The sequence below is a fragment of the Protomyctophum bolini genome (assembly GCF_963924005.1).
Source record: "Protomyctophum bolini genome assembly, chromosome: 3".
In the NCBI taxonomy this organism is placed as follows: Eukaryota; Metazoa; Chordata; class Actinopteri; order Myctophiformes; family Myctophidae; genus Protomyctophum; species Protomyctophum bolini.
The window spans coordinates 32,113,535-32,128,796 of record NC_137864.1 but is presented as its reverse complement, the minus strand read 5'-3'; the positions used below and the strand labels follow the sequence as shown (position 1 = coordinate 32,128,796).

The window sequence follows — 15,262 nt, the reverse complement described above, 5'->3', positions numbered from 1 at the left end:
AAGGAAGGGAAAACTGTGCTGAGGATGAAAGAGTCATCTCAAATGCAAAAGAACCACAAATAAATCTATCATTCAAGCATATATCTAATTGCCACGGCTAATATGTTACTTAATTCCAAAATGTTGTGTGACCACATGTTTTCGTCAAAAATAACAGATTTTCAAGTGTGTGTGTGTGCGAGCGTGCGTGAGTGCATGAGTTCCTTACATTAACATTGCCATGACACACACCGCGTGCCTCCTGCATGGCGATGAGTACAAAGGCAGTCATTGAGGCATCGCTGTCTGTTCCATGGACATCCCCCTAAATATGAAGAGAATTATTGTAACAACCGAGCATTTTTTTTTAAAGGAAGACTTATTTTTTAAGTATTTAAGTATTTTAAAAAACAAGTACTTTAACTTATTTGACTGAGCAACATTCAATTGCAGTGGAGTAATGTTTGACCAGTATTTATACTTTGGCTAGTACTGGGTAGAGCACTTTCTCCACCACTGGTTGCTCTTGTTTTGTTGGCACCAGACCCATTGAAATGAGAGTTCCACCAATGAGGGGGCAGAGAACAGCGTAACTTGTTTGTCACTAATAAAGCCCATAGACTCCAATGCATTCCATCAACTTCCGGTTCAGGCCTTTGTCACTCTTCGCCAATAGAAGTCTATGTAGAAGAGCCGGCATTGGACTGGCCCGATGAAGTGAACGGAGGTGGCGCAACTCTCTCTCCAAGGCTCTGGTTGACACCAAATTGAACAATTGAACAGCAGTATTTGCACCAGCTGCTCCTAATTGTTGGCTCAGTGCACAGTACATACCCGCATCTCCCAGTGGATCACATCTCCGATTTCTTTGAAAACGCCATCAGGCGATTGTGTATTGAGAATGAGCCACTTGACGGCATCACAAATCACATGGTCTTGCACTGCCACCTGCAGCTTACTGGTCATGGCAAACACCTTGACAACATAGGATGTTAGCCTGTAGGAAGAGGATATGAAGTGAAGTGAATACAAGTTTAGCGTTATTGTTCAACATGTCTTTGAATCTATCTTTCATCCAAAATGTGTGTGTGTGTGTGTGTGTGTGTGTGTGTGTGTGTGTGTGTGTGTGTGTGTGTGTGTGTGTGTGTGTGTGTGTGTGTGTGTGTGTGTGTGGGAGGGGGGAGGCTCACCAAGTGCTGCACTTTCTCACTTTCCACACAGAAAAACACCCATCTTTGAAACGGTAGGCAAGCTGGTTTTCATAGCCTAAAACAAACACAAGCACAAATATAGCCCAACAAGATTAAGTTACAGAGACATAAGAAGGGGGGTTAATAAACACATAAATGCTTATACTTAATGTCTTAAAGGGAATTGTACATAAATGCAATATTTCCAATTCCTTCTTTAATCAGTAAGTAAAGTGGAAGCAATGCTAATGCACAATTTAAAACCAGAACATCCTGTCAACAATGTCCTTCAAGTTGATAGGCAACTAAATGGCCTTTTAAAACAGTAATAACAAGTAATAAAGCTATCCTGTGGAAATTGCTATGAATACAGATTAGTTCCATTAATTCCTACCTTTTCTGATGTGTCGAAGGGCTACATTGCGTTTGTCAAGACCCACATTTTCCCACTTATTGGTTTTGTCCAAGTATGTGGTCGCGATGACAGGCAACGTCATATGGATCATGTTCTGCTCGCCACAGCCGCCAGGCTGTCTGATGAGACTGCCCATAGAGTCCCCACTGATGGCATTCTCTACAAACACACTCGTCTGCTGTCCACCTACAGTACACACAGGCATTAGTCCCACACCCTACGCAAAACACAATCCTTAAACCTAACTTCTCAGGAAGCCACGGGTTAGTTTTAACCTGCCACGCATGTCGGGAGCCACGGGTGAGTTGTAAGTTGTGAGTTGTTGCCTGTCGGACTGTTAGTATGGCTAACCAACCTATAGTAACATATAGTAATCTATAGTAATAGATAGTAACAGACATGTAGACAGACAGACATCTCACCTGTTATTGAGACCTGGGTGCTGCAAGGCGCGTTTACGACTACATCTGCCATAGAAATTCCACTGTTGATAACTATTTGCTGTTTACCATCTGAATGACATAGGGAAAGTTTTAATGTTGCCTTAGAAGGGGCAAGAAATATATAATATTTTATATGCAAAGATTATTCCATTGAACTCACTGTGTTTAGCAGGGTCAAGAATTATATGCTTTGGTTCCTTTATCAATTCTCCCTCAGGCTGACACACAGAAATAAGTAAACAATTAAACAGCATGCCTATATCAGTCTTTTCCAGCTATACCATTACATTGTGGGTATTTAGCTGACACGCTTATCCAGGGCTTGGTCACAGTAAATGGCATGAACCCTAGTCAACAAAATGACAGGGTTAAATGATCAATTAAATATTAAATAGAGAGTAAATAATAAATAAACTAAGTGCTACAAAGTAAGTAAAACACCAGGTAAGCATCATACCTAAACAACATGCGCTCTAAATTTGTGGACAAGCAAACAGTACATAACATAATGGTACATAGCATGTGAGAACAAGTAAATGGTAAATGTTGTGTTTATATGGGCAGCGGTGGTTCAGGGGTAGAGTGCCTGGATGGCAACCGCAAGGTTGCCGGTTCAAACCCGGACTCCCCCAGAGTTACTGTCGAAGTAAGACACTGAACCCCTAATTGCTGCTGTGCTAGTTGGTGCCTTGCATGGTTTCCGCTGCCATCGGTGTATGGGTGAATGTAATGCACAATCTCTGTAAAGCGCCTTGGATAAAGGCGCTATATAAATGCACCATTTACCATTTTATATAGCACCTTTATCCAAGGCGCTTTACATAGATTGTGCACCTTCATTCACCCATTCATACACCGATGGCGGAGGAAACCATGCAAGGCACCAACCTGCACATCGGGAGCAGGGGTTCAGAGTCTTGCTCAAGAACATTTCAACACTAACTCTGGGGGAGCCCGGGATCGAACTGGGATCCTCACGGTTCCCATCCAGCTGCTCTACCAGCCACTCTACCCCTGATCCACAGCCACAAAGTAGCCAACATGCAATGATGCAACAGCTGCCACACTTTTAATTGCTGCTGACTGGTTAAAATTAGTAGTATTTGTGTGAAGGATCACGTCTATTACTAAATGGTTGCCAATATACAATGCATTCGGTCTTGCTTACCACTACTTTCAGTAACTTCCTGATTCCATCGCTGAGATATGAGTTTTTAATCTGGGCTTTGACCTCGATAGGGTGATGGCCGTCCTTCATGGGAATAATGATAAAGGGCACCGACCGTGTGGTGTATTCCCCAACAGTCACCTCCTCGCGATACTTCCCACGTTTAGAGGCCGCACTGCACAAGTGCTCTGAGGTCTCAACTAGTTCCACACGCACCTATAGGGATTCAAGTTCATCACTTTATTCTCCAAAAGGGTAATAATAATAATAATAATAATAATAATATACACAATAAACAATATACAAAACCCTGCATAACAATGTTATGCAGGGTGCATAACAATGTTATGCAGGGTATTGTATATTTCATTAAGGGATGTTGTTTTCTGTTCCGTTGTGGTTAGACAGAATGGTACAATAATATACTCTCTCTGCTAAGGTCTAATGAGATAAATAGTGCTCCCAACTATAGACTAGTCTATACTTTCTCACACCAACTTTTCCTCAACTAATGTTTTTCAGAATGTTAACTAGAAGCATTTGAAAATTATACTGTACCCTGGCCTGAACTAAGAACAACCAAAATAAGGTACATGACTTACTGTAGCTGGGTCAGGACTATTGTTGTGCAGGATTGCCTTGACTTCCAGCTGCTCTCCGCGGACAGCTGAGTACGGCAGCTTGAGATCGATGAAGAATGGCTTCTGAACGACTATATCTAATGAATCAGCCACACAGATGCCTTTAAGAGAGAGGAAACATTTAAGACAGGATGGGATAAGACTAGAAGCCTTCCTAAAAACACTTCATATAGACTAAAAAATGCAGAACTGTAGTTGGATTAAATGTGTATAATATCTAAGCAAGAGGAGGCAGTTCTCACCATGCGTCTTGGACAGGCTAATGCCTGTGACTTTCCAAGTGGTGATGGAATCTGGTAGTGGTTCATTTCTGACAAAAGATGTGGTTACACTGAAAGAGAAGAGAGGAGAGTCTCTGAGCGTGCGTGCGTGCGTGCGTGCACACGACTGTGTGTTTGAATGAATACTTTATTAACAAGTTTTTTAACAGTTAATACGGTCAAAGGTCATGCTAAAAGCCTAACACAAACAGCTCTAGGGGGCTTGTATCCACTGTGTGTGTGTACGTGTAGGTTTTAATTTGCCTCACCAGTGAGGATTCTTTAGGTCGCATTTGGGCAGTGGGACATCCTTCCATAGCCAGCTCTCAGGGAACTGAGTACGGGTAACAATGTCATTGCTGTCCAGATAACTATTATCATCATCCTCCTCACCTAGTGGTAATATAGGAAAGAAAGTTTCATTTTAAAACCGAATAACTAACATACCATATACAACATACATAACTGACTTAATCTTGCTCTTGTACGTTAATTGAATAATTAAAAAGGTTTTTGTTGTTAGTTTTTTTATTGAAAAAAAGCAGATGAACCACAAAACCGTGTATTAAACTTTGTTGTACAAGTACAATAATAGTGAGAATTTCCACGGTAGGCTATTTTCACTATTATTGAAGTATTTCTGTAAGTTTATCCCGGGGAAGACACAAACATGAATCTTTTGGAGTGTTGAGGTCTCTTACTGCGAGCCAGGTGGAGTTCCAATTCTTTCCTATCCGCTCGCTGGCTAGTCAGCTCTGTGCAGCAGTGCAGGAAGGCTTCAGTGCATGCCACACCGTCACTGATGTACTCGCTGCGACGCTGGCAGTCATATGACAGTGGGGTGTCTTTCATTCCATCCACACAACACCTGTGCAGCAGTTTATCAGGGTACCGGCCCGCTGGGAGGGAGAGGACAAACACGTCACCATCGATGCATTTTAAATCTTAGATATGTCAATGAATAGTTAGGTTCCTGGTGGCTCAGTCATGTGACGTCTCTGTAGAATATGAATTAACATGCAGCTCGTGTATAGACTATGAACTAGGAAAAGGGCCCTTCTGGGCACAGGTCTCCACCAAGAGGATATGAGTGTGTGTGATGTTTGGCAAAATGTTTAGGAGTAATATAAACATGTTTTTTTTTGTTGTGGCATTTCTTCCTCGGCTTAGTGGGACTGTGCGTGCAACATTTCACTGAAATCACACCATGTGTTCATGATTTGCAGCATTTTGTTTGAAATGGAGCACTCCTGCGAACTCTGGAAGCCGATCTTAGTCAATCAGGATGGAGTATGAAAAATCTGAAAGACCTGTTTAGTTGAATGGCTCTAGAGAGACTGTGTACCAATTTGCGTGATGTTTGGACAAAATCTGTAGGTGTACTGTCAAAAAAATTGACAAAGCGGCCTCCTGGTGGCGCTATAACAGGCCAATGTGAAAACTTTGGGGCAGAGGTTCAGCTCTGGCATTCAGGAGTGTGTGTGCAGAGTATGTCTGCGACCCATGCCTTCGGCCTGGTGGAGACAATAATGAATCATATAAAATGTAATCATATAAGATGTGTGTACAGTCTACCAACAGTGAATGGGAGAATTTGTGGAACTTGTAGAACAGCTCTTATGTTTCTAAAGTATAACCAAACTAAAATGGTTAATAGTTACCTAGAGTTCGCCTAAGATCTGTTATGGTTGTGGATCGTTTCCTCCTCGCACTGCCACTGCATGGACACTTTAATTCTGGAAACACATTACACAACAAAGGCTAAAACAATAATGAGGCTGTTTTAACACTTGTCTTAGACACAATAGACAGTGTTGAATGTCAACCTAAAAAGAATAATGTTAATGAGATTTATTTCGTTTGAGAATCATTGTGTTGTTGTTTATTCTTTCCCATGTTACCTGTAATCTAACTTATCACACTAACCATAGCTCAAAAAAAGGACATGCACCACACCTGAGGCACATACAAATAAATACATATTTTAGTGTGTGGGAGCTGTAGCCCTATTAGGTCAATGCACAAATGAAAACACCCAGAACAACACAATAAAAGTATTCCCTATAGCTGTTGTTGAGGTATTTTCATATACCTGAAATTCTTCCCATGTATAACCCATTCTAACTATTGCTGCCATTACAGAGGAGCAGTTAGGGGTCTTGCTCAGGGAGACTTCTACAAGAAAAAAACAGAAGCCACAGAAATCAGTAGGGTTCAACCTGGAATCTGTGAGGATGTGATATCTAGGAAAAGGTATATAATTTTTACCTGAGGGTGGCGCTAGATGATAAAGAAGGTCACTAGTAGTAACAGGGAGTGGGTAAAGCTATGATAAGTGTAAAATATGCTGTTTTAGATTATTATTTTGCTGCAACATTATAATCTTTGATGCCATACAAATGTCTATGTTTGTGTACATGCTTCTTTAGATAATAAAAAAATGAACTGAGAGAAAATGAACATGTCTTGTATTATGAAAAAAATTGCCTGTAAACTATCATATAATGGCAATAAACAAGTAAAAAAAAAAAAAAGATATCGGAGCTTTTTTATATCGGACTACACTAGAGCTTGAATGAACCATACCGCCATAAATTTCAAATCAATCTGCACTTTCAACTGTATTATCATGACTTCCTCTTCTCCAAACCATAGATTCAATCAAAGCTTTCCAAATGTCTGTCTGTCTGTATAAAAGATACAAATAAAATATAAGTAGGGACAGAAATGAGGATAAGTGGCCTTACCTTGCCTGTATGGAGTCCCATCCGCAGTGTTGGTCTCAAACAAGAGCCCAGCATCATAGAACACACCCATACTGTTCTTTCCCCCACCTGCTGTACAGCCAGTATCATACTTCTCCACTAGGTCCCACACCTGAGGCGCACACAAACACAAAACAGCAATTCAGCACAATACATTATAATATTTAACATTTACTAAATGGCAGTTGCTTTATTCATTATGCAAAAATATAAAATATAAATATCTTGTTGACGCACTGCTCTAAAACCAGGCTGGTTTAAAATGTTTTTATTACTTTCCCTATTGTAATCAAATAATATAATAGTGAAGTTTAAACAGGTTTTCAGGAATATTGAACAGCTAGTGAACATGAGATTACTATGTTTGATCCAATATAGTAATCTTGGGAAGCACCACCTTTATATTTTAAGTAACCCATTAAAACCATCTGTGTCATTTTATATCAATTTAAAAAAGGCAGAGATCCTTTATTTATAAGAGAAGAAAAAATTGCAGATATACTACAGTAGCTCTCTCTCTCTCTCTCTCTCTCTCTCTCTCTCTCTCTCTCGATATATATGAGCTTGAAGATCTGTGCCGTAAAGCATTTTTATTACATTATTTGCTTCTGGGGGTCCCTGGAACAACATATTTTGACGTGGGGTCCTTGACATAAAAAAGCTTGAGAAGCATTCTAGCAACATACATTTTTCAGAAAACTGTAGAATCGGCTTCAAGTCTGAATGGGTTAAGAAGAAGCACCTTCCAGCTCACACCACACCACACACACCACACCACACACAAAACACCTTTTTCTGGGTGAGACGATGTTTGTTGTTGAGGACGTAGATGCCTTTGTCCACAGCTACCAGTCCCACCGTGGCTCCTGGGTCTCCTGTGACCTTCAGAACAAACCTCTTACGAGGCTCAAACGATGGCACATTTTGGACTGATTCTAGCTTCAACTACAGTACAATGACAGGGAAAGACAGTGGGAGAGGTAGAATAAATGGTATGTAGTTCATGCACAAGCACCAATCACTGTTTTTTGATATAAAGTGTGTAATCCCTCCTTCAGTCTCATACACTAAAGTATTCGAGACAACCACTGATTTCTGCTATCATCAGTGACACTTATTTTGTGTGCATGTGTGTGTGTCTCTCACCGAACCCATGCAGGTATCCTTTACATACACCCAAATGGAGTCTGACACCACTTCATTGGTTCCAATGTGGTAATAGGCTATGATGCGGAATGAGGGTAGCATGTCCTTGGTAATGACCAATGACAGAGACACCAAGGTCTGGCCTTCTCTCTTGAAACGTTCAGCCTTGATTAACTGGCCTCTGCTCAGGATCTGACGTAATAGATGAAAGCACATTATTCCAGTCGTTCTCAACCAATGTAAAATGTAGTCATTTCACTGTTATAATGAAAGGTAGGAACTGCCATTGATCCAGGCACAATCGATTGACTGATCATTGAAATAAACATGCTGATTTACACAAACACATCTGAACTCACTAGGTATGTAATGTCTTGCTTTGGAGCTTGACTGAGAATGTTCAGGTTGATTTTCATGTTGTCTCCTAATTTCACGTCAGTTGAGTCCACACCTGAAATATTAGCAACAATAACAGGACTTAATGTTAAACAATTACTGCTTTGTTTACCGCTTAAACAAAATTATAAAATGCATGCATGCAAGCTACCTGCATTACATTGTCGAACTCTAGGATTTAGGCCCCATCACATGGAGTAACATAGTTGTTTGTTTGTTTTTTCTGTATTTTCTTTCTTTCTTTTTTTTTATTTACCTATGTGGAGGTAGTTGTTGCTCCTGGAAATATATGGGAGTGCACTGTATTTAGCATATGCCTGCCTGTCATCTCGAATGTTTATATCAGTGGTCTTTGCCTGGAATCACATACACAGCCGCACACTTCAACCTCAACAACATGTTCATTGTCACATCACAATTTTGCAGATGTAAAAGAGACAATTGAGAGACTTACAGTGATTTCCAGTTGTGGGGCCCCTATTATTGTGTTGACGGTGACTTTGGCCATGCCATTGCCTCCCGTTAGCCCACGCGAGTCCCCAGGACCCACCAGCACAGGCACGCCCACGGCCGGAGAGTCATCAGGGTTCAGAACCACAACCTAATGTACAGTATAGTATGTGACAAACAGCTGACCATTCAAACCATGCATCAAGTTCTCAGATTAAAAAGTAATGAAAGGTAGTTCGGGGAGGATCCTTGAAACAGGTTCCAGGGGGTCCACAAGCAAAATGTATTTGTGAACCAATTTTAATCATTTTGAAATATTTTAGATAGCGGCCCGCGACAAAAAGATATTGATATGGGATTACCTGAAATTGAGAACCTCTGATTTAAGGCCATGTCCTATATAGCAAACCACAGACAGGTTTTAAGGCTGTGGGAGATGATGTCCCAAAGTACAAAATAAGTCAGTGTGTGTCTGAATGGAGATACTAGCTGTTGATCCAACAGCAATGTTTTATCATAGGAGGGTATATGGGTGAATTTTGTTTATTAGAAATAAAGTTAATTGTTTCTTTCCTCTTTTTGTAAAAGTTAGTGAAGTGACTTTTGGCGATTAGAAAAGTGCTATAAATCTGAGCTATTATTTTACCGAAACATCAAAGGACATTCCTGGCTTGAAGTACTTTGGTGTCATCTTGAAATGGATGGTGTAAGGAGATGTGACTATCTGGATGCCTCTCAGCTGCTCCTCCACCATTTCACTGCCTGAAAGAGCAGGCAAATGCTATTCAGCCTACACATTTACAAATGACATATGCCCAAACATGCAGACGCACATTCTCTCTCTCCCCTTACCACTCTCTGTCAGCACACTGACAGACACAAATATGGCGCTCTTCGTCAGACTTTCGATTTCGGGGAAAACGTCAGTGATGTGCCTCCTCAGCAAGATGGCCTTTCCTTCACCTCTTACCACCTAAAAATCATGCATAAAAAATGTACAGTTAAGAAACATATATACACACACTCAATATATATTTATTTTTTTCATGGAGCCCGAGGCCTAAGAACTAACACACACACACACACACACACACACACACACACACACAGATATATGAATACATATTAAACTACATATTATACTGTACATTGGCAAGGGCTTGGAAAGAAGTTTGTTCTCTATCGAGTGTCGTTAATACCAATATACTGCCCAGGTTTCACGATGCAGACCAGAAATAACCATATTAATAGACTGGAAGTAACCAAATAGAAATCTGAATAATAAGTTAATAACAACCCCATCTATAGCTGTAGTTTTGTGAGTTTTCTTTTTTCCATGTTCTTAATGCATATACAGTATTATCCACTTTGGGCCACATGTGAGCAGATCTTAATTGGATCACTTTCACCAAACAGTTTAAACATAGCAGAATCAAAGAATAAATCAACTAAAAAAAATCCCCTCGGGGCACAGCTCTCCACCAGGGCAGGTCAGGTTGTGGCCTCCTGGTGGCGCTATAATAGGTAAATGTGAAAAGGGTGCCATTTCATTCTTATGCCTTAAATGGCAGTTGGATGATTTGAGGCATTTTGTTCCAAAAATGTGTTTTGCAAAGATCCACCTGCTGGTGGCGCTATAACAGGCCAATGTGAAAAGGGTGGGATATATTCCTCAGCCTAGTCGGAAAGTGCATGAAAGATTTCACGTAAATTGCTGCGTTCATGATTTGAGGCTTTTTGTTCAAAACGGGTCAATACTGCAAACTTTGAAAGCCAATGTTAGCCAATTAGGTTGTAATAAGAAATATCGGATAGATCCGTCTTGAGCACATGACTATAGAGATACTGTGTAATGATTCGCGAGATTTTTAGACAACATCTGGAGGAGTAAAAAATGTGTTTTACAAAAGTGGGCCTTCGGCCTGGTGGAGACAACAATAGAGGACAAGATGAAAGAGACCATAGATTGAAGAATTAGAGACAAGCCATAGGATTTCTACAAAATACTAACAAACAGATAGGATTTGACAATATTATGCTAACCGGCACTCTCTGAAGAGACGGGGGGAAACTCTTCTTTTGATCCTGGTGAACTACTCCAAACACCACGTAGGCAACCCCATCCACCTCCTTACCAAACAAATACCTAAAAGCACACGTACAGAAATAAATGTGGTCAATAATGTACAGACCAAAGTAAATAATCAACACATGCACCGATGGTGGAACAAAGTACGCTTAGTTCACTACTATACTTAACCCATTAAGACTGGGAATGCACCTGTGACATTTTAGATTTTAACTACTTTAACTATTATGTTATACTTTGGCAATTCAAAGATAGCAGATATACAAGTGCACAACACGCCAGCAGCTGTGCTGCAAGCGTGTAGATCTGCTATTTTCGAAAGATCGTGATTTTTTTTGTGCAAAGCTTTGAATGTTATTTTTTTTTAAATGAAAACAAATGTTTTTCAAATATTTGTGTAGTGATCCTTGACATGGAAAAAGTTTGAGAACCACTGAAAAGCAACATAGGTTTGTCACCCATTTTCAAATGATATCATAATGGTCCTTTTTTTTGTGGCTTTCGCTTTTATTTAAAAAAAAAATTATGGAGGGACAGACAGTAGGCATACAGGAAATGGGGAGAGAGATGGGGGGGTGACATGCAGTAAAGGCCGTTGGGATCGGGAGTCGAACCCGCGGCACACTGCCAGACTGGATTACCAGCCAAGATGCCTGGATCGCTGAGCCACGGCCCAGGCCCATAATGGTCCTTTTAATATATTTTGATGGGCGCTAGCCCCTCCTATGTCCAGCTTTGAGGGTATGTGTAAACACAAACATTGAAGACAAAAGTGTGTAAACACAAACATTGAAGACAAAAGCGTGTAAACACAAACATTATTGAAGACAAAAGTGAGCTTGTAGATCACGTTTTTTTTTCTGGTAGCCTATACATCTTTAAATCTTTTTGGAAGATTTTTCTTTTCCAAAACAAATTGTACTTTTGAATAGGCCTAGTTAAAGTATTTTTCAAAGTAGATCTAAGTGCTTTAACTCAAGTATACATTTGACAAGGCAACTTTAACTTGTACGTAGTTGAGCAATATTTGACCAGGAGCATCCATACTTTAATTCAAGTAGCCTTGTATCTAGTACTGGATATAATATACACAACAACCCTACTGTCCCTTCATCTCTGTAAACCTCAACCATAACCCAGTCTCTTTGCACAATATAAAGACATTCACAATTTCACGTACGTAGCTCTGATGTCGATGTCTAGTTGATCGCTGTCCACGTAAAAGAAGGGGCTGCTAGGGGTCAGTTTCACTTCAAAACTAGGAAGCACTAGAAATAGGGATGTGGAATTCACTTGATCGTTCATTCATATTTCATGTTTACTTATTGTTGTATACATTCTAAAGTTTGAATATCAAACATTATACATAAATAAAAACTCTTACCGTATTCCTTGACCTCAAAGTCAGCCGAGTAGGTCTCCTGAGGGTTATTTTGGAAACGGGCCACCACCTTCCACACTCCAATACTGCATGCGCGCGCGCGCACGCACACACACACACACACACACACACACACACACACACACACACACACACACACACACACACACACCAATAACATTAACAAAAGGATATTGTGACACAAAGATAGCACCTAGTCACATGTCTTAGTTTGGACTTGTCTTAGCAGGATAGCTTGATCCACCAGAAGGTATAAGAAAAGAAAAACACCTGGCAATTTCTGGGATGACATAATTTCCAGAGTGGAGCCCTGACTTCAAAGCGACGGTCTCCACTGGCAAAACGATGCTGTCAGGAGTCTGGTAAATGAAAACAATAGTGAACAACCATTGACGACCATTACAAGGTCATTCACATAATAAAGCATGTTGAGAACTGGGAATCTTTGCAAAGGGGGCCCGGTGTAAATATTTTTCTTGACCTTGCAGATTTGCCATTCATGGCGAATGTTCTCCACAGAATAGGCAGGCATGCTGGGGTTCAAGTGATTAGTATTACGCTTACATTTTTGCATTCTGAAGTATAATTGTTATAATTGAACAGCTCAACTTTATGACACCAGCTCCTGTCTTAAATTGTAAAGCATTGGCAATGCTCTGATGAGAATTAACCCATTAAAACTAGGAAAGCATCTGAGTAACCACTTTAACCATTAATTTATACCTTGGCCATTAAAAAATAGAAGATGATATAGCATGTCACTTAGTTTTGTGCTATGAGCTAGCAGATCAGCTTTTTTTTTTAATCTTGAAAATGTATACAAATCTTTGAATATAGTATATAGTTCTTCCCAAAAAGAGTGCCAAGTTTTCCTCCAAGAGAACTTGACCTTTTCTCTTAAGTGCCCAGTTCCAGTGCTTTAGAAGATACCGCTAGTGTTGCCTCACGTCTAATGCCACGCGTCGTGGCAATGCAATCTCAGTGAGACACACACACAGAAACCGTACATTTTGAATGAAGGCAATTTATCTTTGGCCATTGACCGTGTTGTATCTATGCTGGGCAGGTTGTGTGGGCGCTGTGTAATGGGTCCATCGCATCACGGAAAGGTAAACTGCGAACACCCACAAGTGTGTGAAAACACAGAAGTAAAGTCAGTGGCTTATCACAGCCATAAAGCACAGGCGTAAACAGCCCTTCCACATACTTCGCCTACATTACAGTCTATGACTTGGACAACCTAGCCCTGAAACATGACTGCCATGATGATTATCATGACAGTCATGACGTAACTGCACCCTGTTTTTTGCGCTTGCTACATTTACAATCAAAACGTATATATAAACATTCTGAATTAAAATATAAAGTACTCACAATTTGTCCCACGGGTGTTAGTTAGTGGCTGCTCCAGCGATTAGAATTGCTGCATCCCGTGTTATTTAATAAAAAGCATTTTTATCCGAGCACCCCGGCTACTTTTTTCAATCAGGGTTCGTTTGGGAAAACCACAGTTGCACACCGGGAGCGCACTCGCCTATTAGTCTGTATTGGCAGGGCGGTCAGCGTACATATATCAAACACACCGAGTGCCACCCTCCTCCCGACCAATAGGGGCGCGTAGTTGAAAGCCAATGGCAAAATAACAGCTCGAATAAAAATACTTTTTATTAAACAACGCGGGATGCAGCAATTCTAATCGCTGGAGCAGCCACTAACTAACACCCGTGGGACAAATTGTGAGTACTTTATATTTGAATTCCGAATGTTTATATATACGTTTTGATTGTAAATGTAGCAAGCGCAAAAAACAGGGTGCAGTTACGTCATGACTCTCGTATGAATACGAGAGTCATGAATCATGGCTATGGACAACCGAATCTCGCACAAAGCCATCTGCGCACAAAGTGTGGTCTTCTCAATTGTATATGCTGTCCTTTGCGGTGCCCCATATAGATGAAATGGAATTGCGTTTGGCTCTCTGTTGATTAAACGACCCTCGACATGTGAATAGAATTTGGGGTGGATTGGACATTCCATTCGTGATTTGTGGCATTTTTTGTAAAATAGGCCCCTCCCACTAACATTAGAAGCCGATTTTAGAGCAGAACGATACGGACTATGACAATTGTGCCTGCAATGCCTGCATGTGGTGTTTTATTTGGATAGGTCCAGACAGAGATCATGTGTAGGCTACCGGCCTTTGTGAGATTTGGACAAAATCTGTAGGTGGAAGTGTGTTTTGAAGAAAATGCGGAAAATATATCCTGACACAAATGGGTGTGGCCTATATGGGGAGATGCGTCATGACCCAAGGAATCCAGGGGAAATTCTGATTTTACGACCTACGGTTCAAGAGTTATAAGGTGAAATATAAAGTGGGCTGTTATAGCGCCACCATGACTGATGTAATTATTTATTACATTAATTTTAATAATTATTATAAACAATCACTATCCAAGTGTTGCAACTGTAGCCATTATGGTTTCTGAGAGAATAATACTTGTGAGTTTTCACATTTTCCCACGTTAAGTCGGTGTGAAAAGTATTGTCTCACTCGGGGGATGAAAACAGGGTGACTCCTAGCCTTGCTATCTGCTGTCTGAATTGACCAGCTTACTGTTTCTACAGAATACATATGATATTAATATATATATGGGGTAACCATATACCACAAGCAGCGATACATTTGATAAATTGAAGAACGAAAAGAAATCAGAGCGATTGGTGCAGTCAGTGAGGAGCAGCGACAGTGTTTCAGTCATTCATTCACAGACAGACAAACAGACAGCCAGGCAGGAAACAAATAGCCACTCTGGTCAGATGACAAAGAAGTTGCTGCCCTGCCGTGGCTGTGACTATAACACATATAGTGTCGTATCTGGCCGGGTACGACACTCAGACTGCAGGTTCTTGATGAA

The 15,262-nt window shown here is 40.6% G+C and overlaps 1 protein-coding gene across 1 annotated transcript in view; it reads right to left on the bottom strand.

Annotated features, from left to right (window-relative positions):
• Nucleotides 1-15,262, bottom strand: part of LOC308312375 (complement C3-like) — a 30,382-nt gene that overhangs the window by 9,216 nt on the left and 5,904 nt on the right. The window contains exons 5-28 of the mRNA XM_080758979.1: nucleotides 12,615-12,703; nucleotides 12,327-12,409; nucleotides 12,123-12,210; nucleotides 10,897-10,999; nucleotides 9,706-9,826; nucleotides 9,500-9,615; nucleotides 8,858-9,004; nucleotides 8,660-8,759; nucleotides 8,367-8,458; nucleotides 8,008-8,199; nucleotides 7,651-7,806; nucleotides 6,844-6,973; nucleotides 5,758-5,832; nucleotides 4,798-4,995; nucleotides 4,366-4,489; nucleotides 4,079-4,167; nucleotides 3,798-3,937; nucleotides 3,196-3,411; nucleotides 2,188-2,245; nucleotides 2,007-2,096; nucleotides 1,564-1,770; nucleotides 1,170-1,245; nucleotides 814-976; nucleotides 209-304 (exon numbers count right to left, since the gene is read on the bottom strand). Of these exons, the coding sequence (XP_080615105.1) occupies nucleotides 209-304; nucleotides 814-976; nucleotides 1,170-1,245; nucleotides 1,564-1,770; nucleotides 2,007-2,096; nucleotides 2,188-2,245; nucleotides 3,196-3,411; nucleotides 3,798-3,937; nucleotides 4,079-4,167; nucleotides 4,366-4,489; nucleotides 4,798-4,995; nucleotides 5,758-5,832; nucleotides 6,844-6,973; nucleotides 7,651-7,806; nucleotides 8,008-8,199; nucleotides 8,367-8,458; nucleotides 8,660-8,759; nucleotides 8,858-9,004; nucleotides 9,500-9,615; nucleotides 9,706-9,826; nucleotides 10,897-10,999; nucleotides 12,123-12,210; nucleotides 12,327-12,409; nucleotides 12,615-12,703 (2,949 nt within the window). The remainder of the gene's footprint in view (nucleotides 1-208; nucleotides 305-813; nucleotides 977-1,169; nucleotides 1,246-1,563; nucleotides 1,771-2,006; nucleotides 2,097-2,187; nucleotides 2,246-3,195; nucleotides 3,412-3,797; nucleotides 3,938-4,078; nucleotides 4,168-4,365; nucleotides 4,490-4,797; nucleotides 4,996-5,757; nucleotides 5,833-6,843; nucleotides 6,974-7,650; nucleotides 7,807-8,007; nucleotides 8,200-8,366; nucleotides 8,459-8,659; nucleotides 8,760-8,857; nucleotides 9,005-9,499; nucleotides 9,616-9,705; nucleotides 9,827-10,896; nucleotides 11,000-12,122; nucleotides 12,211-12,326; nucleotides 12,410-12,614; nucleotides 12,704-15,262) is intronic.